Genomic DNA, 27448 nt, shown 5'->3' with positions numbered 1-27448 from the left:
TCCTGTTTTGTACGTATTTACCTTCCCTGTGTCCTCTAATCAGTCTCATTCTCCATCTGTGTCTCCTCTCCATCATTTCTTCTTTGTCAACAACTATTCTTCACATTATTCTTTCTTTCCTTGACTCTATTTCATCATTGTTCACCTTAGTAGTGTGAGGAGATGATTGGCTGCGGCCCCTGGCACGGCAGCGTCTCCACAGTGCCACACAGCTGCTGCAGGGCGGTTGTAAAACCTGAGCTTCAGCTCTCAACGTAAACCCAGCTTTGTTTTAAAACAAACTGGCTCTCTGCAGGCCTATCTCTTTCATTTTTTTTTCTTCTCTCCATCCCCTCTGTCAATTGTGGAGTCTGAGTGTTTCCACATGGTAGAGCCCAGGGCTTCACACATCAGGGTAGCCGTGGGGATGAAATATGCTGTCTGTACATATCATCACATCATTAGGCCCAAAGGGATCCCTGCAATGGATTAGAAGCTGTCTACCTGCAAGGCTCAGATGAATTTATGAAGCACTTTATCACGATGAAGCATTAGTGGAACACTTTGTCTCTTTCCATTTGTGTTTATCTGTGGGAATAATGATTGTGTCTCCGTCCATTTCTCTCATTCTCTTTCAGTCGCTCCGTCTTTATTTCTTCCTCCCCATCGTTCACGTGTGAGTGTGTGTTCCGACCTCTGACCCCCTCCCTATTTTTGACGCTGCTGGTTATCAATGCAAGATAAGTGACGCTGTCCGAGCGTCTGCATCCAGCCGTTTGAGCCGTGTGTAGGAGGCAGCAAATTGTCCATTAAGTGTTTCTGCTGAAGCCAAGAGAAGATTTGATATAGCAGGGAAACAAAAGTAATATGTACCAGGAAATTCAATTGTCTCTCTCCAGCAAGTTTGAGCTCTAGTTTGGCTTCCCCACCAAATCAATTTCACATGAATGTACAAGTTCAGATAAGGTTTAAGTTTGAATCTGTATTGCAGCCAGTCGCCTTTTACTCTCTGTGAGCTCCTGCTCAGATTTGATGCCAGTGTTTATCAGTGTTTGTGTAAAAGAGCCTCTATGACTCAGACATACTTCCTAGCATACTGCAAAGAGTCTGAGTGCCACAATAGAAGGAAGCTACCACCTCTTTCTCACAAACCTGAAGTGCTTCTACAGGAGGTACAAGCAAGCATAGGAAATATCACCCTTAGCTAAAGCGTGAAGGTCCTTGACCCTAACACAGCTGCAGTTTGTTCATGCAGTGAAAGTGAACGAAGTTCAGGAAGGTGCCCTCAGCTCCTGTGATATCAAGAGACTTCAAGTGAGAACATAAGTCCTTGACAGGAAGCCTCTGTTACAAGTTTGAGTTCGGAGGTCATGAAGCTGATGGAAGGTGAAGTCACTCTCTGCCAGGTCACTGCCGGTTAGACCTGATTTGGCTGAAGGAGATCAAGTTACGACAGCAGGAACCTCCGAGCGACTCTCAGGACTCGAGGCTCTGCGTCTCACCAGACCACAGGGCATCCTCTGTTCTCTGAGGAAGCCCGGCTGTTATCGAACCCCAATGCACAGCGCTCGCTACTAACAATGCTAACTAAATCCCCAATGCAGGTCAGGTTCACGCTGAACTCATAGACTCAGAGCGGTCGAATTTCAGCAATGTAAAGTCTATGTTTCCCATCCATCTTTTATATCAGAGTCACAAACACCAAGCGCTTTGCAATATGCAGGGGTTATTTTATAAATTCATTATCACAAATTAAATCATAAATTATCCAATTTGTGTAGTCTGGTACCAAACAAGGGTCACTGCATTTATTTTTGTCTGGTATAAAGTATTCCAGACTTGCTGGATGATAAATAAGAACCTGGTGGGTGCAGTTTTCTGGCTAGTTGATGAGTAACGGGATGTCGATGATAAAGCCTCAAAATTAATATAGTTCTCTCAAGTCTTCCCGTAAATTAGCACATTAAAACACGCAAACATATTCAACAATGTCACTTTAACCCATCTATTTTTCCTCTTTGACGTCTTGACACTTACAGATTGAGATCTGAGTTTCAGAGCAACATTCACTGCATTATGAAAAATCCTTCTTACTTATTCCACTGCTGTTCTGTACTGTTTACTTTTATCAATACAGCGAACGAAATTGTAATGTTGTATGTAATGTTTCGATATTAGTATAAAGGTCATGCTCTTTATCTGATATCTGATAAGTACTCAAACGCGTGGCTCCATCACTCAAACAGGCCTTGGATTATATCTTCTCGTGAGAACCTGTAGCAACACGCCCCCACCTATACAGATATAGTCTTAAACAACCTGTTATACAGTGATATTACATGGTTACTCATTTTATAACTGAAATGATGAAGTGCATTAAAGTTTCCGTTATCAGCATTATTCATGTGTGTGTACTTCACCACCAGCAACTACACTGGACCATCCCTCAGGCAGGTAGATGCAAATCATTTTTCATTACAGTTTATACAGACAGATTATCTTTGAGAGGTCAACATGTATTCAGCCTGCAGTCACGCCTGATGGAAGCAGGGTTTAGCTATAAGCCACCGCCAACAAACACTGGTAGGCCTTTACAAAGGAGTTGGATTGTCCATTGAAATATTGAACACAGCTGGCATCGCAGTAAAGCTCAGTCATATTTTTGTGTCACTCTCACACCTGCCTGAAATAGATCTTTCAGGCGCCCAGCCCTGAGTATAAGTCCTGACAGGTCCGGGCCGTAGTTAACTGATTGCAATGGCACTACGGCTAATAAAGGGTGTCACTCTGTTGACGTAAGACTAGCAGTGCACGTTTTCTTTTTTTCTTTTCTTTTTTTCTTTTTTCAGCAGGGGAATATTTGGAGTTCATTTTTCCACTGTTTTTGTTTATTCATGAGAGGGTATCCTCCCAGTTAGAGCCTTCCATTATTAACCTGCTCAACTGAAAAAGAAACAAAATAAGTTTCCAAAGCTGTTGAGAGGGATGCCAGGCCACAGAGAGTTCATTTACGTACGATAAACATATTACTTTTGCATCATTATTGTTTAACATAACATCGCATTCATTTTAACAATAGCGCATAGAGATCATGGAAATGGAAAGTAAACCTCTGGCACGCTTTTTAAAATATTATAACCAGCATTACAAGGCCTGGTTTACAGAGGAGATCTTGTAATATACCGCTGCCCATACACATTATGCAAGGGGATGACATTTTGGAGCCAAATTCCACTCTGAACAAAATGTTCCCCAGCATGTCTGACTGCCTTCCCTTATGCTGCATATTTGTGGTTATCTAGTCACTTCAGGGAAGGTGAAAAATTAAACGTTGTCATGTGTGAGTGTGTGCCTTAAAAGACACAAAAAAAATTGCATTGACTGAACACAGACACCTGATCTTGACTTTTTCTTTTTAATCTCACAAAAAAATAAAAAAATAGAAATCCAAATCAATTTACTAAACAAAATATTTTAATTAAATTAATCTAATTGCATTTTAAAAGCTGTTTCCAAACTCAATATGAGTTTTATTGCGTGAAAGGACACTTACTCAGTCTCAGTTATCACCTTTGTGTGTGTTATCACTCTTTCAGGTTACATCAACTGTTCTTTAAAATTACTTCATTTCCGAGAAGCTGTTGCAGCTAAATAGTGACAAGAGCCACCCCATTAAACTGCTAAAAATAGCTACTTAGTGTTGTCTTGTGGTGTAACAGTTGGCCACATCCTGTGTCTGAGATTCTCACATTGCCGACAGAGTACACAGTTGAAAACACAGGGGCCACTGTTTTACCTTTCTCTTTTTATCTTTCATTTCTTCAGAATGGAACATTATCGGGCATGCCAATGGAAAGTATTAGTTGATAAAGCGTAGCAAAACAACACCGCAGTTAGGCGGGGGAAGACGTCACTATATTGTGCAGTGACTGAAAAGAAGAAAAGGAAGCCACTGCTTTTCCTCTGAGAAAAAAAAGGGTACATTTGTGGCTTTTTGCCACTGTTGGGTTTTCCCTTTTCCTTCTTCAGAATTACCTGGAGCTGTTTTCTCATCTCGGCTACAGAGATGAGCAGTGACATTAAAGTTTGATCATTTAATTGTACATATGCTTCCACTTCCTTTATATCCTGCGATGGCAGTGCTAAAAATATCTTCAGCGTGTAAATGCCTGTTTAGCCCGGAGCGGAATAGGGTTGAAAACAGCCAGCAGTGTTGGCACAGGTTGGATTTTTCCAATGGGAGTTCCTCCTGTTGAGGGAGGTTAGTCCCATCCAACCTGTTTGTGTGTATACGTGGGTGGTTTACTGCATATAGAAAGCAGAGCAGGCTATTATAGGTGTATGGCCTACTTCTTTAAAAAAGTGCAACCTGTGTCAATGTATTCATTATTCATGCTGTTTGTTTTTTCTCCAAAAGATCAGTTGAGCCAAAATCAGTAGTCTGACATCTTTTATCAGAAGGCTACAGGTTGATAGATCTACAGGAGAGAGCTGAAAAACATGCATTTTTCATTTCTGTATTGCATTGTAATGATATCCATTCAAAGCAGTGTAATAGTTGGATATTAAAAGGCCTACAGCCTGTTTTTGTCTGAATCAGAGCAGATGCTTCACCATTCACCAAACAGTATCTAGTGATAAGAAAACTGCAGGCCCACTTCAGACCTCAGAGTGGGTGGACTTCCTGTCTCCTCACTGCGAACAGTGGTTTCACCAGACTCTCTCTCTCTGTCTACATCAGTCCACTTTATCACAGCAAGCTTTATGAGTGAGGAGCTTCTTGTTTGCGTTAAGCCACAGGGCTCTCGGCCCTCGTCATCTTCACAGTCACTTCCCTCTGATTTGCCAAAGAACACAGAGCAGATAAAGGCAGGGGACTGATCTCCGTCTGCCCGACTGTGGGAAAGGCGCGGGCACAGGAACTAGTGCAGGAAAGACAAGACGATGACTTGAAAAAAAGAGATGTGTGTATGGAGCCGATATGAGTTGTAAAAGGCTTGTAATGACATTGATATGTTTGGATTGCAGCTACTGGTATTCAGTATTTTCCAACTTAACTACATCTCTGCCAGAACAAATTAAAAAAGAATTCAGTGTAGTATTACCCTGATATGATATCAGGCATGATTTATTTCAGACAGTTAGCAGTACAGTTACAGTTAGTCTTCTGTCAAAATTCTTCAAGCATTCTATGTTAAGAAAGATAAATGTATAATTTGATATGATGTCACCAGGCGGAGACAAAATTGAAAAGATAATGTGACATTTTGTGATATTCACTTTCTTGAATAGGAAGATTTATACCACTCATGTTTGTTGATTCAATATGGAGCTAGCGCTTAGCTTAGCATAGCATAAAGACTGGAAACAGTGGCTGTGTCCGAATGTAATCAAATTTGGCCTACCTCTAAAGCTCACAAATTAAGATGTTATATCTCATTTGTTTTATAAATACAAAAAACATATTGTAAAAACAGAAACATCTGGAGTCTCTGCTGGTTGCCAGGCAACTTTACAGTGACAACAAGAGTCCAGAAAGTTACTGTGAGGGGCCAAAAATAGTCCTGTAAAAGCACAATTTGTCATTTTTACACTTTGCTGTAAAGGAAAAGAAATGGATATAACAGGCTAGCTATTTCCTGCAGTTTTCAGTCAGTTCTTTTCAAATCTAATACAAAATATGAAACAGAACCATAAGATGCACTCACTTTTTGCTAAACATTTTTTTCTCCAGCATGGAATCAAACTGGCAACCTTCCTATCACAAACCTTGCCTCTGTAACTTCTAGGCCACCTCTTACTCTATTAACTATAGCATTTTTTTTAATAGTATGAATTGTTATTCGATGTGAATTTTGAATAATGATCTCCCACTTCTTTGTTTCCACAGTTAACGAGATCATCAGGAACGACCTTTCCAACATTTCCGTGCACACTCATGCATAGACGTCCTGAAGTGTTCTGCAGCAGCACACACACACACACACACACACACACACACACACACACACACACACACAGCATCATCAACAACAACAAAACGAGGACAAAACAAAACCTAGAGATCCAGATAATAAAGAATTAATTCGTGACCAGGATCTCCCACCTGACCATTCTTGCCATCAGCTCCTCCTCACTCAAGGACTCGCTGCAGATTCACATTGACAGTTCATGGCAAGCTCCATTTGAACAAACAAACGAATGTTATATTTACAAAAGGGAAGTGATATCAGGGGGCAAAGTATACGTCTACACTTGCCTTAATTCACAGCAGATGTTCTTTAGTGGACCAAACAGCTCAATGAGACTGAATTACTCTTCTATCATCGTCAAATGACAATCTTCATTTTGAGTGTGATCTGTATGTTAATGCATGGACAAACTAATGGGACAATAACTGTCAGGCTTCATCACTTTGGTTCATTTGTTTGTGCAGTCAGTCCGCAACAACAACCGAATTGGTGCCTTACAGCAGCGATGTTGACAGCCAACAACAGCAGCAGTCACACAAAATGCAAATGTCAATGGTTCATTGTAACCATGTAAAGTGGAAGATTTCTATGACATTTTTGTATCATTTCAATGATTTGTTTACAGGGAAACAGAATAAAAGGTTGAAAATATGTAGGGAGTATGTGAATAGATTAGAATTGTATTTTTTTTTTTTCTTGGTTCCTTATTATCTCATTGTTCATTTATACTGAATGTTATGTATGATATTCTTTTGTATAAACATGTATTTGAAAACGTATGTATGCCTTATGCTTATATCATGCAGTTTGCTATTTAGCTCTCCTTTTTTCATGTTTCACCACTGATATGATTTATACCATTTCTACTATCTTGCATTATGCTTTTCACCTTAGTGCCTATTTTTTATCATCCTGCCCAAGTCTTCCAGTCCTCCACCCAGACCATGACATAATGATGCACAGACAATCCGTGAAAATATATAGAACATATCCTAGGACAAAAGTTCCTGGCTGGCAGGGGCTTATAAAGGCAGGTATCAGAGTTTTCTTCCCCCCCAGCTATAAGATAGTTGAACAATGGTATGCTTACCTGCTGAATTTAAATGAGAATACTCCTGGACAATATATATGTCTATAACTTCTTGCACTGCAGGTCTGCATGTAAATAGGCACAGGGATAATCTAAATATGCCACAGGCTCAGTTTTACTAGTCGTCTGGGTGATTCAGCTGAGGAGTTGGCAGGACTGTTACTTACAGCTGGCAATAATTGATCTGTGTAAACCAAAGGATTTTATCTTTGGTGAAATTATTGTCCAAGTTTCCTTTTTCTGTCAGAGACTTTAACGTAGAGTGGTTCCCCATAAAAAAAAACAAAAAAACATTATGCACTTTACCGTAGAAACAGAGCAGGGTTTCTTGCTTCCAGACCAAATATTGTAGATTGATTTCCACTGTCGTGTCATAGACGTACCAACATCGACTTTTTCTTTCATTCGGCTGCAGTCTTTTCTGTGTTATCTGTCTTTTGGAGCATGCACATCGACCTAATGTTGGGGATCATTTAGCTGACAATAGCTTTCAATATAGCTTCCTAATACATTTTTGGACATATAGTATAATAGCATGACTAAACTATATGAATAAGGTTTCTATTTTGTGCCTTACTCTCTTTCTTGGCTACAAGATCGTTGCAACTCTATTGCTTTTCTGTGGCAAAAGGTGAAACGTAACTCTTTAATATGAAATATTTATGAAAAATGAAAATGTGTTTTAAGTGCATTTAATGTGTTCTCAACAATGAATTAAATAAATGACATAATGGTGACCATGAATACAACCTCAATTATTTGGGTGTCATATTTATATTTACTCTTTTTTTCTTATTAGTTTCCTAGAGTATACTACATTTTACTGATCATTTTGTTCTTTTTGACCTTAAATACAAAATCTTACACTGAATCTAAATGTTAAAGATTGAATCAGTTGCCAGTTGTTTCCCCCTTTTTCTCTGTAGTTATATTGAAAGCATTCTTTTACTATTACACGCATGGCCCATATGGCTGTGCTTTAACTTTTAAGGCTTTTCTTTAACCTGGCTGTGTGATATTCTTGTGTTATACAGCCTGACCTTAGTGAACTTCAGATTGCCCCAACCTGTTCCTATATCCCCAATAAAACCTGAAATGGAGACAGTTGGACATTGACAAGAGTAGGTAGAAACACTGATTTTTTTCTTTACTTATTTAGTATTGTATTACTTTATTGTTTTAATTCCTAAAACACTAATTGAATGTACTTTACCCACATATTACACGTTACAAAGAGGTCACTTCTTAAATCAATCAGCAGATGGTGTTTGGTCATGTCTTCCAGCTTTGCTTCAATAATAAATGCTAACAAACTCAAAACTGTACTTTAGCAGGATAAAATGCAACAAGCAACTGATATGTGAGGAACAAGCAGAGGCCTGCGTGTTTTCCAGTGAGTATTGTTAGTGGTCGGTAGTTATGAGTGAAACAGCTCCTCGCCATGGGAGCTGTGCCACGCTCCTGTGTACCACCTGCCAGTCCTCCAGACTTTTTCCATCCAGCAAAGTTATGAAGCGCCCATCCCCATAGTGACAGAAGACAGGCCTAGGCGGTGCTCCCCTGTACTGCCGTGGTGTATGCCCAAAATAGCCCCACTATTTACAGATGCAGCCACGCCCCTTTTTCCTGGCACCCTGTCCTCACCTTAGTCTTCCTCTGACAGCGCGGTAGCCTTTGACACAGTGGAGAGATGACTCTGGGCCATGGTTTCCACTGGTGAAGCAGCAGTCAAGTAGGGAGACTACGTAAAGCATATAAAAACAAGTCGAGCCTCAAAATCTATTGTCATTTATTGAAAGACCTGCATCAATTTATTGATGTTCAAAAATACAGAACCTTTATATAGCGATTCTGTTTTTGGTGAAATTCAAGAATATTATACCATTGCATTATATTTTTCAAAATAGGAACACTAAATTATGCATGCACAAGAAATAAATGCCCAAAAGGTTTTATCTGCTTGAACTTTGCAGATGCATGCCTACATTTCTAAATTTTACATTTTTAGCGAAGACCTCTGAGCTGCACTGCATGTAATAATTTAAAAGTTGAGAGTTTGAAAAGTACGCTTATCAAAATGTGGAGCTATTCATTTAAAGAAGAATGCATCAATAAAAGTTTATACAAATAACTGTGATATTTTAAGAGCAGGATTGATACAGAAAGAGCATTTATTTGTGTTTAGGTTTAAATTATACTACGGTGTGGCTCACAGGATTCGTTGCAAAATAGATGGTTTCAATGCATCACGTGCAACTGTGCATACGTTGTTTTCATTTGGAGACTGATATTCAGACTAGCTCTTAAGCAGCATTGTAACTCAGTGCATCAGGAAATGTTTTATTGCGCTTCTTATCTGATTGCGACCAGTAATATTACCGAGAAGAGTGCAATCAGTGGAGTGCAGATCTCCTCCAGGTGTGTCTGGCAGTGATCAGACACTCCATAAACTGCCAGATGCAAGCAGCAGAGATTTGCAAAGTTTTGAATAAAGTTGTTTCTTGTCTGTTTGTGGTTTTGTGTTATTATTAATTTGCAATATAGTATAGTATAGAGTAAGTTTTCTTATATAAATATATGTAAAGTGTTTAATAAAGTGTTTTCTGTAGTTCAATTTCATATTTTTAAGACTTATAGAATAATGTAATAGTATTTTAACCAAACATCCTGGGTTGTCTTAACTAAACTAACAAGGAAACAATAAACAATAAGGTCCAAACTTCTCAATTTATACATTGTTAGAATATTTTGTTGTAACACAACAAAATAAAACCAGGCAAGATGGCTGATGAGGGATTTATTCATCCTGCCTAAATGGCAGTGGATAATAACATTTTGAACATGGAATTAATCAGCAGATGCTACAGTTCAAGATGAGACCAAACTTTTCTATGGATGTCAGTTTTTGGGCCATGAAAAAAGTCAAAATGTGGCTTGCAACACACAAGTAAGCCTAGCCGATTATCAGAAATTGCTATATCGCCACGCATATCAAAAAATGGCAAGGACTGATGAAAAGACTGAAGTCTAAGCTTATCTATTGGCTCATAAGGAATGTTGTTATAAAATAGTTTTTTTAAAAATTGTTAATCATCACAACCACGAGTGGTCCTTGAGCATGCAGTCATAGTGAACACAAAAAATATTAGGCTGATGGTCCGCACACACACACGGATACACACAACCAAATGCATCTTTCCAGACTTACACTTGGCAGAGATAAAAATAGTAAAGCTGACTTTTTTTTTTGCTTGACTTTAGAAATGTGTACCTGACCTCTTTGATGTCAGCTGCTGATCAGGAATGACTGATTTCTCAATAATCTGCATTATTTTTGCTCTTCTCTTAACTCCACATAAATGTCTAGTTCTCATGCTGAAAATTATACACATTACTTCCAAGGAAGGTTGGAAAGACAAGTATTTATTCATGCATTTGCACATTGCATACAGCTTTCCACTGATTATCTGACCAAATGATCAAATGACTCGACTGATTGAAGATCTGACTGGCAGGATGACTGAAATGCTGACAGTGCAGAAAACAGCACGGACAAGCAAAAAACTGTCTCTGATCATAATGATTGCAGCGCGTGCCATTTTCTCCCCGGGGTCCACATGCACACACCACACCTGGCACAGGGTACAACTTAGAAGTTTCACTGTGTGGATTTATGGTGTCTTTATGGCCCCACTTCCTCCTCCATTGTATTCCCATAGAGCCCTTGATTTGGGCTTTTATAAAGTGAGTGCATAGGCACAGTACTGGAGCTCCTGCCCTCGTCTCTCATCGGCCATCTGCAGGCAGTAAATCCTTACTGTTATGAAGGGCATGTTGAGAGAACCATGGGGGTGGCTTTAAGAGATGCTTTAAGAGATAATTGCTTGACCATACTGAAGGACCTTTGATAGTCCTGCCCTATAAGCCAGCTCTACATTTGATCTTTTTTGGTCCCTTGAGTCAGTTTTTGATTTTTTTTTTTTTTTTTTGCACATCTGACATGCAACATATGTCAGATGAATATAAACAGACCGTCTTATCAATAACGTTTTGGATGATAAAGAAAGAAGATGAGGAACACGTGTGTGAGGGGTTTAGTATGTGTTTACATATGTTTTTCTTATGTGTAGCTTTAGGGTGGAGTTGTCAAGCTCCGCAGGTGTACACGAACCCTTTTCACGGGACCGTTTCACATGTGACAGGCCCAGCAGATGACCCGCTGACATGCTGACATGGTCACATCGTTGCGGACCCACAGACAAATCACCTTTTTAAAAGACACTTTAAGAGACGCTCAGAAAGACAACCAGATGGGGCCTGGAAAATCTTGTGGCGTCTTTTATTCTCCATCTGCAATCATTCAGCTTGATTCGCTCTCTTTTTTTTGTGACGCATGAAATGTTGTGCAAGGTTTTATGAAAATTTAGCGGCAGCACAGATGTTTGAGCTTAAGAAAATGTGAAAAGCGAGAATTATCTTTAAGTGTCTGTTTATACAATCGCTACACGTCAGTTCTCAATTCTCCACATCAAAGTCAATGTATTCAATAACCCTTTCTAGTTCAGTCTGAGAGCTCAATTTCTTCATGGAAAAAATACTCAGAGACATCCAGAGCAATCAGGCTTCCATTGTTTGCTGTAAATGTTTTGGTACATATGCAGAATGTTTATGTTGAAGTACGTTGTAGCACACATTAGGGATGCTCTTAATGGGCTACAGTAAAAGCCCTTGCTAGTCAAGAGTTCAGGCAGGTGCAGACTCTTACAGTAGATAAAGGAGCCTGGCACTGGAGATGAGTTCACGACAATCACTGTGAGGCTTTTAGACGCCTTCTCCAAGCTCAATCTTCATTTCCCCTGACACTGATTTTGCAATAAGGATCCGGAGAAAAGGGGAATGTCCATCTATTAATTTTAATGATCCCTCATTATTGACTGCTGGCAGGGAGGGGGCGGGCAAAGGTAATGATTCTTTGTCTTTGCTGGCCAATCACTCCTCTTAAAGGAATAAGACTCTAAATACGTAGGGCCACTAATGGATGCCCAGTGTGACCTAACGCTGACCCCACATGCTACCCAGACAAACTGACTTCCCAATATGAAGGAGCGAGAGTTCGATGCTTTAGTTGTTTCTTCCTGTCTGAGTGGATTATGAATTGTTCAAATCACAGAAGGTGAAACTGTGATCATAAATATCTACCTATAAATCATGTGTTTCATAAAAATTGATTTTTAAAGAAAGAAGCACATCACACCAGTGAAGTGATAGTCACGATCATGATCTTGCTTATTAACTTAAAATATTACAGGAATAGTTTGACTTTTGGGGAAGTACACTTATTTGCTGTCTTGCTGGGAATTTAGATAAGATAGATAGATACCACATTGAGGTATGTACAGTAAGGCTACAGGCAGCTTAGCTTAGCACAAAGAGAGCAAATAGAGGGAAACTGCTAGCCTGGCTATGCTCAAAGGTTACAAAAACCTACGTCACCTCTAGCTAACTAAGTAAGATGATATATTTCATGTCTAATCTGCACAAAAACTGAAGTGTAAACATGACAAGTTGTGGTTTTAAAGTAGACTATGGGCCAGAACATTTTTTGGCTAGGCACTAACCAGCTGTTAGCTGTAGCTTCATATCTAGTGGACAAAACTGAGAGTGATATTAGTCTTCCTGTTTAACCCTAGGCCAGAAAGCAAATAAGTGTTTTTCCCAAATACCAAACCCATCCCTTAAAACTTTTCGTGCAATGTTTTTGTTTTTTTCCAAATCCAGATATTTTGATATCTTCTCTGCACCACCAACATGAGCAATGTATGTATTTGTTACCATGTATTTGTCAATACATCAGTCTATCAGCGCTGTTTTTAGAGCGATGTGTCAGTGCTTCTTTATTGAATCCGTTCCGCTTGTTTATTGATAGAAAACCCAAATCAATCAAACTCCGCTCCATGTTTTCACTGATACCGACAATACCGACGGCTTCTCGCATATCGGGCGCGTGCACATACACACGCACACACACACACACACACACACACACACACACACAAACACGGTGCTGCTGACGCCCAGTTGATGCACAGACGCTTAAGGTGGGTCAATCAATGTCACAACTACATGTTCAGGATATTGTTAACTTACTGAAACTAAATATTAGTATTTTGTTGCCTTTATGTTTCTGTGACAAAGTCTCTACACAGACTTCAGTCAGCTGACTGTTAAGAAGCGCTGCAATGTATTGATTTGGATGTCTTCAGGAGAAAACGTTCAAAGGACTTCCAAGAAAGTGATCTATAGCCTTTAGAGAAGTATTTCCTTCTCTGACTACAGCTCAGGCAATCTGATTTATATAAAATACTACTGTATGTAAAAAGCAAAAAGAGCACTGACAGCAGATTATTTTGCCTTTAGTGTGTGTGTGTGTGTGTGTGTGTGTGTGTGTGTGTGTGTGTAGTCTGTCATAGGCTACTTCTGGGGACAAATGACAGACTTGGCTTCAGTTAATTGGAGACAGCTTGACATATTGGGGACAAAAGCTGTGTCCCCAATTGGGAAAATCTGATATTTGGGTCAGTGGTTAAGATTAGGGTTATGATAAAATCAGGTTTAGGCAAGTAGCGGTTATGGTTAGGATTAGGGTAAGTCTCCAGGAAATGAAAGTAAGTCTATGTAATGTCTCCAAAAGTGTCCATGAGCTCATATGTGTGTATGTGTGTGTCTGTCTATCTTTGAAAGAACCAAATTCAGTTGTATTGCATCAGCATTGTGAGGAGATTTTGGCTGGTTCTAACAACTTTACAGGGCAATTTGAGGATTAGAACTTGCTTTTAAGGTTAAAGTTATAATTGGGTTTAGTTTCAGTTTAGTGCGCAGGTAGGGTTTAGGCATTGAGCTGTGATGGTTGAGGTTAGGGTTAGGAGTTAAGGAATGCATTACCTCAATGATTGTCCTCACAAAGATATAAAGACAAACGTGTGTGTATCTGCATCTCAGCCAGCATAAGCTGTCATCAGTATGTCAATGTAATGAACCCAACTTTACTGCAGCCTCCAACAGCTCTTTAAGGCATACTTCACACCACTGAAGAAATACTCTCAGGTATTAGTTGTTCTGCCTGGATGGTCCGGTGGATGATGGGTGGGCGGGGATGTTATTAGGAGCATTCATCTACAGGGCTCCCCAAGCCACACTATACTGAAACTGACCACAAGACAACCTTATCATCCGCAAAGATTACCTGTCTCCCGCACTGTATATGAATGTTTTATCATAAAAGCTTTTCTTTTTTGCTAAGTGCCTCCTTGAGTGTTTGCTTTCAACTTTTGATTACTTGTCTTGTTGCAAAGAAGAAAAAAGAAAAAAGGCCCAGCCCATTTGAATATAATGGACTTAACGGGAAAGGTAGTCTCTCTTGCTTCATTGAAAGGATATGGCGGTGGTGTAATCCAACACAGTGGGTGTGAAAAAGTTTGGACAAAGTGGTAATTTCAGTGCCTGGGAGTAAGCAGTTTTTATCTTGACATTTTCAAAGTGGGCCAAGCAGGTGGAGAGAGTCAAGAGAAAAAACAGACATGACACAATCATATAAATAAAACAGCATGGCAGGGTTTGTATAGGATCCATATGTTTCCGTCTGTGAGGAAATATAGGATGTCATGCATCTCGGTGTAAAAAGACTCATTTACAACCATTAAATTTACAACAATTCAACATCTCTGCTTTTGATGTGGTCGATCACATCTTATTTGGCTCTTTTTTTATGTACGATAGCTGACTTTCTCTTTTATATAGTCTTGAGTCATTTAGAAGAAAAAATATTTTTCTCTCTCTTGGTCCAGACGTTGAGGTTTCCAGCCCTTAGCCCCCCTCCTCCTCCTCTAGGTTTTACCAGACGTCGCGTTGTGAGAGGGGAATGGTCGATTGCATAACGGCAGGCGAGACTTGATCGTTCCTGGCCTTCTCACAAAATTCAATCATTCTCTGCATACTCCAATCCCATGACGGCCCATTAAAGAGCAGCGCAGGCTAGGATTTCCCCTCATGTGTTTTAAATTGAAATTACGGTCACAAAGTCTGCCATATGCATGAATCGAGGAAGACAAGGAGCTCGGGGATAAAGAGATAGTCTGATATCGAAATAGTTGGAATGAAGCAGAGAAAGATAGAGGCAGGGAGAAAGATAAGGAAGATGTCTCCCACTTTCTCTAGTTATGATACTTCTGTCATGCTGCCACCCACATTCATATTGCACAGACTGTCCACCTGTCTGAATCTCAGTGCATTAAGTGTTGCATCATTTCATAACACCTAAAGGGACCCGTTTGAATTTTTGACCAGACAGTTTCAGACCAGCATATTGAAAATGGATTAAGTTCCTCCCATATTCAGATATTGAGCTATTGCTAAAATCTTTCCAAACAGGTCTGCAGCCCTTAAACTCAGCACACCATAAGTCATACAAACTACAGGAAGAGATAAGGGAATAGGTGAGGTATGAGCCACCCGGAGATGATGACCCCAGATGTTCTGTGAGGAACCACTGGGATCTGAATCAGACTCTGACTGGCCATGAGTTCCTCATTCCTATTTGTCTTCGTGGCCTTGAGGAAGGATAAATACAGCACGCTTACTGACACACCGACAAACACACACATGCACGCACGCACGCGCGTGCACACACACACACACACACACACACACACACACACACACACACACACACACACACACACAGATAAAACACACTCTCTCTGTGATTTAGTGTGACAAGGATGTTATGCAGACGTGACCTCTGTAACCTGGGCAAACACCCCAGAGAGATGCATCACTCCTCCATCTAAACTGAAGTTGAGCAATATTTCTATTTTTATGAGAAAAAAAAACAGTGTGAATGATGGATCAAAGAGGACAGAGAAGTTTATATTTGTGCTCAGCCATTCGACCAAATTGGGTGTAAAGTTTATAGAACAACCAAGATCTGTTTTTATTCAACCACTGGGAACTAAATCTTTTAATCTTGCAATGCCTCATTTAACAAATGTGACCTGATCAGACACATTTGGCGATATTTTTAGAACTGCAGATCAAACCTGGAGCACCATTTGAATCTTGCAGCTTGACTGCAGCTGATACTGATGGCTTCAGTTCCTCATATTGAACTTTTAATCTCACAGTGACATCTAGTGTTGGCTCTAAAGATGTGCTGGCTTCCAACATCAGCACATAACAGAGTGCGTAGAATTGGATAAATAACTGCTTATTCAATTAAGGAGAGGAAAAAAGACAAGTAAATAATGAACTGTTAGGTATTGGACATAGAGCCATCCATATTTCTTATAGCAAACCTGATATTAGGAAGCATTATGGTCTTATGACTTAAACACAATTACAATAACACACTAGCATGCAACCTATTGAGTTTTTGATTTTTTCAGTTGAACTCGGCCTTTCATCTCATATCTATAAAAATGCAACACTAATTTTATGGATATACAATTTGAAGTTGGAACATTGGTCTAAAAGAGTATTATATGAATGTAAACTGGCAGATAGTATGGAATAGTGTCACTCTTTCTTACTGCAATCACAATAATCAATTACTGCACTATAAGTTAATTCAAAGATTTTACTTAACACCAAGAAAAAATTAAGAATGACTCAGAACACCATAAGCACCTTTTGTGCTCAAAAATCAATTGATATTTACATGCATATTGTGTGGGATTAACCTAAAGTGCAAATGTTTTGTGACTGGAAGGTTGTTTCCAGATTTTCTGACATATTGGACATATGTGTACCCTGTCTTCCAAAAATCATGTTACTGAATGAGGATTTAACTGTAACCTCGATGCACACAGAATCAAGGCTGTATGTATGAATGCAAATAGCATTAAAAAAAGTTGGTCACACACACACACACACACACACACACACACACACACACACACACACACACACACACACACACACACACACACACACACACACACACACACACACACACACACACACACACACACACACACACACACAGAAAAACTTTTCTATGTAGTTTGGCAAACTGAAAAGTCTCCCTTTCCTCGGCTTTCAGATTTTAACATTTTATTCAGCATGGGTGCTTTTTATTGTTCAGCTTGGGGTTTCTAACCCCAAGCTGAACCTTCTACCATTCCTGGTTTATGGTTTGTTTTGGAATTGTTTGTTCATCCCCTCTCCTTCCAGGTAATGGATTACACTATCATACGACATGAGATCAGACAGGCTTAGGGTTGTGTATAAGCTGTCTCAGCACGTCAAACCCCATTAACTCCTTCTAGTGTGTAATGAAAGCTACGACCAGTACAAGCATTGTAACGATTACAATATTGCAGATTGATCCTTACTGATAAAAAGTTTACCAATAACCACAAAGGAGCATATTATGTAGAGGTTTTTGTGATGTTTGTCTCCCCCTAGTGCCCCATCTGTGCTTTCTGCCCTCTTCACTCATTTAATATATGGCATAATACCTTCTGCTGTCAGGGTTAGAATAAGGAGTATATATTGGATGATTTCCAGCAATAAACCAAGTTTTTAATTTGGTATTGTTTAACACTTTCTACACACTAATGACATTTACAAAGCAGGTTATAATGCCGAACAACCATGTGCTCAAACCAAGCACTAATCTTTCTGAGTTTTAAATTAAGGCACGTTTTAAGGCCAAATACCACATCATTTAAAAAAAAAAAAAAAAAAAAAAATCAAAATCAATAACAAATGTAGTGCTTTCACATTTTTGTGTGTGAGATTTAGTGACATCTAGTGATGAGTTTAAAGATTGCAACCAACTAACTCTCCCCAATTTCCAGGCAGGCATGTAGGACAACCTATAGTCGGCACGAAACTCACGAAAAACATGAAAGGCCCTCTCTAGAGCCAGTGTTTGGTTTTCAGTGCTGGGCTACTATAGAAACATGACGGTGCAACATAGTGGGCTACATGAAGAGGCCCTGGTCCCTATGTAGATATAATGGGCTCATTCTAAGATAACGAAAACAAAATGTTTCTTATGTTTGTGGAATTGTACACTAATGGAAACACATTTATGAATATATATTACATTTCTGCAAGGTCTGTTCCACTAGATGTCACTAAATTCTACAGACTGCACCTGTTCAAGTAACATGGTTTTGACTTCCTAATTGAGAAGGAATTGAAAAAACGCCCAGCAATAAAACAATATTTATGCCTGGTCTTTGTATGGTTTGAGACATAATAATAATAATAATGATACAGTGGCATAAAACAAAAACAACAAAAAAGTATACAGTGGGAGATAAACACCTATGATCTCTCTGTAACAGGTGGAATATGTAAAGCTCATGACTGCAGTAAGTTCAGTGCTAATACTAATATAAGTGCAATTCATGTTTCAGTTTTGTACAGCAGTGTTTTTCACTTAAATATATTTACTCACTACATTGGACACTTGGTGTTACAAGCATCACCTGACTTGAAAAGTCCATAGACACTGACCAATGGGAACATGGATAGAGCACCAAGCATGGAGCCCAACTGCACTACTGCTCCACACCACACAAGGGCACTACGGCCCTCATCTCTCAGAATCACTCCAATGATGACCTTCACATAGGACAAGGACAGGACAAACAGGATCCAGGTCAGCACCTGTTGCAGAGAAAGAAAAAAAAATTGTTCGTTAGAATGATAATCACAACTGACATCTAGTTCCTGTTATGCAAATATTAATGCAATGTGTCCTGGTTAGACTCCAACATGTAAGCTTGCTCAATGGCATTCAATCTTTTTCTACAAACAAAACATTTATCAGTTCACCAATTTTACTAATATGCCAAACAACATGTTTGTGCGCAAAATATTTGATTACATTTGTGACACAAATGGGGGAAGATTGCAATGATTGCATCAACAATGGGGAAACATAACTTACTACATTCGTAAAGGAAATAGAGGCCCGTTGCACCAAATTTGAACATGCAAACTGCGATTAGCAACATGAGATTATTTCCTCCAACATTCATTTAGCTACATTTAACTAATCAAAAGAAATGCAATACTTTGGACCCATTCATGACCTTGCAAGAGGAAAACAGGACTTGCAAGTTTATCTGCAATGTGCAAGTGATAGTCATTTATGAAGCAGGGCACTGGCACCATTTGCAATCTAAAAGTGCTCCCAGTTTTTTGTGAAATGGGCTCTAAAATAACAGCTTTACTTTAGGGAATTGTCTTAGTGTTCTCTGACTTGGCACTAACATGAGTTGGCACTATGTTACATCTTAATCAAGTCAGTGAATACTGAATTGACTTGATTACAAAACCTGCCCATCACACCACACCCCAAATCATGAGAATTTTTTTTTTTTTACAATCTATTATGACAAGTGGGTTGTACTCTCATTCCTTTACAAGGTGTAGCATTAATCCTATTTAAAAGGGAGAACATGACATCCATAAGTAATTTATTTCAAGCAGTATATATCAAAGACTCAATTGAACGTGTTTTCATTAGGACAAAGCTTTTTACTATGATGACGGTTCCAGTAGGGCTGTGGACCAGCAGGGGACAGGGACTCATAGCAGCCATGGCCATGATGTAGGCTCCAAATCCAGTCCCAAACATGGTCAGGAAACCCATGAAGATGAGAGACCTGGAAATAAAGATCCATGCATAAGGTGAACCTGGGTATTTTCAGTTACATCGGACAAGCAGGTCTCATAAAAGACAGTGATATAAGTGTTTAAATGGATGACATCTACTGATAACTACTGAACATAATCTCCTCCTACAGTAGGCAAGTTTAGAATTTTATGTTGTTGGAAGAGATTGAAATATTATGTCATGAATATAAAAAGAAGGTAGTTATTCAGTAGTTATTCTCACCTTATTGGTATAAACATTGCGATGAAGCAAGCCAATGGGTTGGCAACAGCTGCCATAGTGGCAGCTAGGTGGTAGGCCTGATTCCCGTAAGGCAGACAGGAGTAAGACTGCACTGATGGCAGCACTGCATTGGTCAGAGCATTCACCCACGCCAACACAACAAAGATGAACATCACCTGGAGGTTGCTGTACGTCCCCGTGCCAAAAGAGCTGCGAGGTTCACTCCTGTCCAAGGGACAGATCATAGGTTTCTGCTCTGGTGTGTGGGCATGCAGAGACACACCTTGCTCTCTCTTCTCCGAAGCCAGATCACTTCTGAAATACAGGTCATTTTTTCTCTCCCGAGCCACAGCTGGGTGACGGTTGAGTAGGATGAATGCTACCAGACACACAACCATCATGGCGCTGAGGAACAGGAAGAAGACCTGGGCAGAGAAATTAGCTGGCTGGTAGACAGCTTTTAGCTCTGCACTGCCAGCCATAGTGGAATTCTCAAGTGTTTTATTTAATGGATCAGACAAAGTGGCATTCTGACAGTGTACTACACCAACACCTTGAATCAGAGCAACCAGTGCAGGCACCAGACCACTGAGTCCTTCACCTGCAAAGTATGTAGTGAGGTACTGGGGACGCAGCCGCATCATGAAAGGCAGGAAGGTGACGGAGGAGGTGCAGTCTACCACTGAAAGCAGGAAGCTTAACACCAGCAGTGGCACACTATGCGGTAAGCCTCCTACTGTCACCCTGTGCTTCCAGAAGAAAGCCAGCAGGAATGTAGCGATGATCCCCAACACCACGATGGAGTAGATGACCGGCCGCTCGTCCAGTTTCCCTGGGCGGAAGCGGTGCATCAGGGTGATGAAGAGGGGACCTATGTTGGCCATCTGGATGAGGACTGTGAGGTAGGAGGGGAGGTACCAGCCCTCTGGGATCCCAGGTACGATCAGGGGGAGTTCCACCCACATCCCGTTGATGGCCACCCAAGAGCCCATCCCAAACAGACACGCCAAAACGTGAGTCAACAGCGACATGATGGAGGTTTGAAGGATGCAAATCAGGAAATGTAGATGCACACGATCTGAAATAGATAATCAATATAAACCAGTTTGATTAGTAGAATGTAACATTTGAAGGATCCTTAACACAATCATAAAAAATGAGAACAATAAAAAGCTTTATGAAGGATTTATGAAGAGGAATACAAGCTATTTAGCTTCATACAACTACTGTATATGATGAATATAATGCTTCATCATATACAGTAGTTGTATAAATATAATGTTTGTATATTTATTAATTTACTTAATGTGATGTTGCTCAAACTCTCTCATGCCCATGTGGTCCTAAAACTGCCCTTTTGTCCTACATCTATTTATATACTTCTCAAACAATCTTATTAGCTTCAAATATGGATGTGGGGCACATTTTCTTTTCCAGAATCCCAGAATAATATTGAAATGTTTGACTTGAATATATAAATTCAAGGTTCATGATAGAATTCAAATATGGATTCTACTTGTTGAATCATTTCAAAAGCATAATAACCAATAAATTACACAGTCAACTACTCCTAAGGAGAGAGGGACACCCCCAAACAAAAGTGTTGAAACCAAGTTTGACAGCTCATTTTGCTCATAAGAAAAATGACAGATATTGATTTTTTTTCTGATAGTGAAATACACCAATCTGGTCAAGTGCAAGCACAACTGAAGAAGTGGGTGCAATTAAAGCATTCTGATAGAGATTAGTCTTCCATAATTATGTAAAAGGCTGTGAATACACTTTTTCGAGTGATTTGGAGTGAAAAAAGTAACATTTGAAGAATTGGTAAACAGAATGGTAAAAACACAGGCTAAAGCAGCATTAACACAAACATATTATTATAATCATAAAAAATGTTTTTGATCTGCTTAGCTGCATTTTGTAAAAGCTTTCTGTGTCTGTACCTGAATATAATGAATGTTTAAAAAAGTCCCTTCATGAAGAATATATAGGGCACCTACACATACAAATAATACTAATTTTAGTAACAGCAACAAGCTACGACACTGCTAATCAGGAAGTACTCATTTGAGGAAAGTGTAAATATAAGGAAATAGTTTCACGCACTGGTGAATTAATTGTGTTATACAGTAAAATAAACCCATTGTCTCCATATGAGAGACAAAAACTACTTCCTGTTCAAAGATGATGCTTAGTTTGTGTGCTTATCAGGTCCTACTAATCTCAAATATCCAGGAGAAATTAAAAATGCAAACCAAACAAATGTTCAGGTCTCAGGAAGTTAAAATACCTTTTATTCCATACTCTGTCATCTAACAAAACAGAGTAGCTTACCTTTTATTAGGTTTCAGGCTCCTGTACGTATATCTGTATGAATTGTCTGTCATGTCCTTTTATCTTATTTGAATTTGTATTGCATCATGTTTTTTGTATTTGAATTTCCATGTGAGTGGACAATACAAAATTCTATTCTATTCTATTCTATGCTAAAAAATAATACTAAAAATACTAGCACATGCTTTGGAGACGATGTTTGCTAACTTATAACAGCAAAAATGATCTACATAAAAACATGCAGAATTGAAGAATAAGCCTAGCACAGTTGAAAGTCATGTGCCCATGTGGTGGGGATTGACCTTCTCAGTCTCTCCCTCTCCTCTGCGTCTTATGCCCCCTCTCTCATGTGCTGTTTGGCAAGGGATACTTGACCTTTCACACACTAACACACTGCTCCAAAATAAAGCTCCATGTGGTCATGAAATAAACAGACACATTAAAGAGAAATAATTGATGCTGTGAAAAGAAACTACACCACAATGGAGATGTTGAAGGATTTGCTGTAATTAAAAACAAAGAAAAAGGAACGTTTCATTCATACTATACCATCATGTAAGCATATGCGTTGTTATTGAATAGGTTATTGAAACAGTTTTTAATACCTAATGCCTGTTAATAGGGCAGGGTCAAAGAAAATGTTCAATGGCAAAAAGACAGGAACATCAAAGATTTAATAGCAGTCTTTTGGTAAGAGATTACTTAAATTTGTACACCCAGAAGCTGCCAAAAATAATGTGTACTAAATTTAAAATGCCTTGTATCTAATTAAGCAATATACAGTAATGTATGAGTCACATTTAAAAATGAAGAATTACTGGTCGTGACGTGAACATGGATTAAACTTCCTGTTTCTCTGGTTCTTAAATCTAAAATCTAAACCTGGACGGTGACCATGCTTCACTTTCATCCCTTTAGAAGAGCAGATGGAGGAACTGCACTAGAACAGGAACCAGATGGGCTAAAATATTTTGGGTTTGTGTTCCTAAGGTAACCCAGCAATCCAGTAACCTTACTTCCGTCATCCATACAATGTCAAAGTCTTCTTACCTTGTTCAGAACACAGGAAGAGACTGCTCTCCTCTTCCCTCTCTCTTTTTAAAAACCTTCACTTCATTGTGATCACAGCTTTTTTCATGTTACATCAGCTGCAAGTGCGCGTCTTTAGTCATTCCCTCCCCTTTTTCTCCTACACACTACCATTATCCAAAGGCTACTACTCTGCTTCCGTGTCTGTGTGCTGCACTTGACAGGGGCGGGACTGCACAGGCGCACATGCTCAATCTTGACATAACGCTTTGACTGCCTTACTGTTGGAGGGCGGTTTCCAAATCACACAGCCATGTGCTCTCTGTGTGCCTAGGGGCTTTTTTACTGGAGGAAAAGGATGTGTGTGTGAGAACAGCTCCTCCTTTTCCCCTTCCCTCCCCCAACCAGCGTAGGACCATGTGGTCTGCCCTCATTTAAACTCATAGTGTGCTGTGTGTCAGACTCACACTCAGTAGGTATATGTTCTAGATATTGTAATACAACACACAGTTTCTTTCTGTTCCACCAGTTTGTCTCTGCCCCTATTTGCCCCTGCGTGTGCCAGTTTCTATTTCTATAAGCAGTGGTTTTATGTCACTTTGCTTGTCTGGTTTCATAATTATCTGTGGTTTTACCACAGTTCCTCAACTGAAAACACCAGTTTGTCAAGTGTTGCCTCAGCCCACGCACACAACAGTTTTTCAATTGTTTTATGCCAACTTTATCAGCCAACATACCTCGTTTTCAGTGTGATGCGACGTATGTAGATTATAGATATAAAGTCTGGTTTCTCAAAGTTTTACAGTGTTTCTGGTTGCCTCCTCCAAACACCTCTTTCAACATGGTATCCCTGTAGCTCAGTAAAAAGGCCAGGTCATCACTGTTCTGTCCACCGTGCATGACTAGGTCAATATTCATCACTACGTGACCGGATGCTTTCATTGCCAAAGTCCCTATTAATAATTATGTAGCTATGTGAGTAATCCTGCTTCAAGGAAGAGACCAAAAACCCACCAGTGAACTGCACTCTGCTGTGCTGTGAAATATCTGAAAAACTATGAGATTGATTACCAGGAAATTTTATACAGACATTCATGGTGTGTAGCAATATTTAATATATAAGGATGAATCCTAATGACTTTGGTGATCTTCTGACTATTTAACTAACACAACTGTGAGGTTGACAAAATTTGGTTTTGAGTGAGAAGCCTCGACAACTATTAGATGGGTTTTAATAATTGGTGTCATAAAATAATTGAGCAAATCATTCCTAATCTTATTAAACTATGCTAACTTAAGGAGTTAGCAGACACATTTTGAGCAAGTAAAACTTAAGATGCTCTTCTGCAAACCTACACTAATCTATGATAATATTGTTCAGACAGTCAGGGGCTTTTTTCCAAGGTCGCCAGCTGCTCCAAACAAGAGGAATTAGAGCTGCGTGGTCAAGGTTGAGAAGGAACCATAGCAGGCTGCTAAGACTGAGTTTATGTTACCAATTGAATAAGAATAAATCTTATGGTGTTATGATGAAAAATGTACAATGTCAAATATTTGCCTATAATGTTGACTGAAGAAACATCAAAACTGTATTTTGTTGTGTGGTCTTTACATAGGTTAAAGAAAGATAACTATAAAAATAACTCTAATGATAACGATGTAAGCATCAACACTTATTAACGATAATGTTCTGTAAACACTGGCGCCAGACACGCCCGGCGGGCTCCGGTCGGCTTATGAAAATGGATATTGATGACTTTTTAATGCTGTACTTTGTACATAGAGAAATAAAAAGGAAACCAGAAGTGATCACAGGCAGGAGGTGATTCAGTGTGTTACTCAGAAGTATTCTGGTAAAGACATTAAAAAAGAGTTTCATTATTACAGACCAAGTTGCCCCTGATTCATAGCAGCAGATGCTGAAACGCACGGATGACGGATGACCTTTTATCGTGCTGTGGCAGGGACACATGGTATGAGCACAGATCTGAGGTCTAAAAGGGTCGCTAACTTTGTTCGTTTCTTACATAATAATGTAGAACAAAGTCCCAGAATCATAGAAGACTATAAGAAAGAGAGACAAACCTATCTAAAGAAATCAACTGTGGGTGCCATCATGCTCCAACTGTTTCAATCCGTGGTGAGAGAGGAGCAAAGCATTAAAATAAATAAATATAAATAAATAAATAAAGTTATCAGTCAATTTCCAAAATTAAGATGATATAGCCTATACATGTTTTACTGGAAATACCTGGATGGATGCAGATTTTGTTATACAGGTCTAGGAGATGGATTTCAATCTCTATTGTTCATCAAATTGCTCTGAACTCCACCTTCCACTAGAACAATTTTTAAACTATATAGTTATTATTATAGTTCTTGGTGTGGACAGCCTTTAATGCTGCTGCATCTCATCACACTGGGTTACACGAGGACACTAACTTGCTGAAGTCAGGTGAAAATATTTTATACAGTACAGTGGGAAAGACCTACTAAACCTTACTTTAGCTTTTTGTGTGTTTTGTAAACTCTAAATTACATTTTCCATGTGACACATCTCCTTGTGTAACATTATTAGATCACACAACTCAATACATGACACTATAAACCATCTGAAATCCTTTCAATATTTTAAATTACCTCCATTTATCATTCTAAATTGCATCAAGTACCACCTACCTGCTCGTGGGAATGGAAGCGCAGAGCCAGTTGTGGTGAGAGATTACACCAGTGTAGCGGAAGAAATGCCTTCTCAGATGGAGACACAGTGTAACAGGACAGTGACCTTCTGATGTGTCTTGATTGTGGAGTGTGCATTCACTTTGAGTTAGGTGCTTTGTACTTTACTAGTCTGGATCTCTGAGTCTTTGTCATGTGACAACTGAGGGCTGAGCCAAGGGTTCAGCCTGGGAACCAAAGCCCTCAGCAGCAGGAGTGGGTGGAAAAGGAGAACAAGGACAGAGGGGGGTGAGAAAAGAGAGAGAGGAAAGATTGAGGAAGTTGAGCTTAGGACATTTTGGGGAGAAAGTAAGAGAAAAGAGCAGACTGAATCCATCTCACTACCTGATCATGAAGGTTCCCATGTGGGCAGCAGATGAGTGTGGCCAGCTTAACCAACCAGAAGATGACTTTGGACAGCTTGCTCTGCTTCCTGAGTGGGTGTTTGGTCAGAGTCAGTCTGGCTTTTGTTGTGTGCAAATTCCAGCTCAAATGAATGACCCCTGTTGAGCACCAACTTCATTGAATGGTATTTCATTTGTGTGCCATTGCACCCACCTCTGTACGGCCTTGTTTCCACATGTTTCCTTCCTGAATAACAATAACAAGTCTTGTCTTGTAAGTCTCAGGACAGTGTTGAACCAAATTACTTTTGAAGCAGTAAATAAAAATCAATTAGGGTTAAGGTGACTGTTGTTTGACTAATTCATGTAAAATGTGAATCTCCCTTGCTGTGAAATGTTGTTTCCTTCCCCCAAAAAAGCTTCTGGCAAAATAATTGCCAGTGTTTGATTTATTTTTTGAAAATTGCCTTCTGTATTGAAAAAGTTATACTTAGAAAGGAAATTTCAAAGGAAATCCGGTTTCTTTTGCTATTTCAGTGTCACAATATACTCCATAAAAAGATGCAATCAGCCATGATGTAATTAATCTTTGGAGTGTAATTATCACGAACCATTGTGTCACAAAACTTTATAACTCTTGAATCTGTAGCTCAACCACAAAAGAAACTTCAAATTGAATTAAAACAAATTTGGTGATTTTCTCATTATTTATGCATAAACTTAATAATAAGATAAGATAAGATGTGATATACTGAACATTAAAGAAAAGCATCTAATGAGTATCATGAGTGGTCATATACTGTACTCATTTTGACACATTGGCTACAGCAGTCCTCACACTTACAATATGTCCTAAGGATGTGAAGATCCAAATCACTGAATACATGCTCGCTTTTCAGTTCAAATAACCTGCTGATTAACTCTGCTTAACTCAAAAACATCACTTCATATTAAATCTGTGTGTCTTATTGTGAGCCTGTAAGACACTGATGTCCAGTCACAGGACAGAGTTGTCTTGACAAAGCTTCAGGATTGTACAGGCTAGTCCAGTGACCTGGAGACATGG

At 39.3% G+C, this 27448-nt stretch overlaps 2 protein-coding genes across 3 annotated transcripts in view; one reads left to right on the top strand and one right to left on the bottom strand.

The window, feature by feature from the left end:
* Window positions 1-4846, top strand: part of LOC133983577 (nuclear factor of activated T-cells, cytoplasmic 1-like) — a 56943-nt gene extending 52097 nt beyond the window's left edge. The window contains exon 10 of the mRNA XM_062422707.1: window positions 4780-4846. Within this exon, the coding sequence (XP_062278691.1) occupies window positions 4780-4846 (67 nt within the window). The remainder of the gene's footprint in view (window positions 1-4779) is intronic.
* A 12670-nt stretch (window positions 4847-17516) lies between these two features.
* On the bottom strand, window positions 17517-26107 carry zgc:91890 (solute carrier family 52, riboflavin transporter, member 3-B). Of its 2 annotated transcripts, none has more exons than XM_062423244.1 (4): window positions 26000-26107; window positions 19955-21032; window positions 19598-19721; window positions 17517-18717 (listed from the first exon to the last, which is right to left on the bottom strand). In XM_062423244.1, exons 2-4 carry the CDS (start codon window positions 20983-20985, stop codon window positions 18505-18507), a joined length of 1368 nt encoding a protein of 455 aa, XP_062279228.1. In that variant the 5' UTR covers window positions 20986-21032; window positions 26000-26107; the 3' UTR covers window positions 17517-18504. The 2 variants fall into 2 exon arrangements, with proteins under 2 accessions (XP_062279228.1, XP_062279227.1); XM_062423243.1 differs by lacking the exon at window positions 26000-26107 and adding an exon at window positions 23342-23497.
* Between the last annotated feature and the right edge of the window lie 1341 nt (window positions 26108-27448).

Source organism: Scomber scombrus, chromosome 7, assembly GCF_963691925.1.
Source record: "Scomber scombrus chromosome 7, fScoSco1.1, whole genome shotgun sequence".
Lineage (NCBI taxonomy): Eukaryota > Metazoa > Chordata > Actinopteri > Scombriformes > Scombridae > Scomber > Scomber scombrus.
The sequence above is the reverse complement of the archived record's forward strand: the minus strand, read 5'-3'. Positions and strand labels throughout refer to the sequence as shown.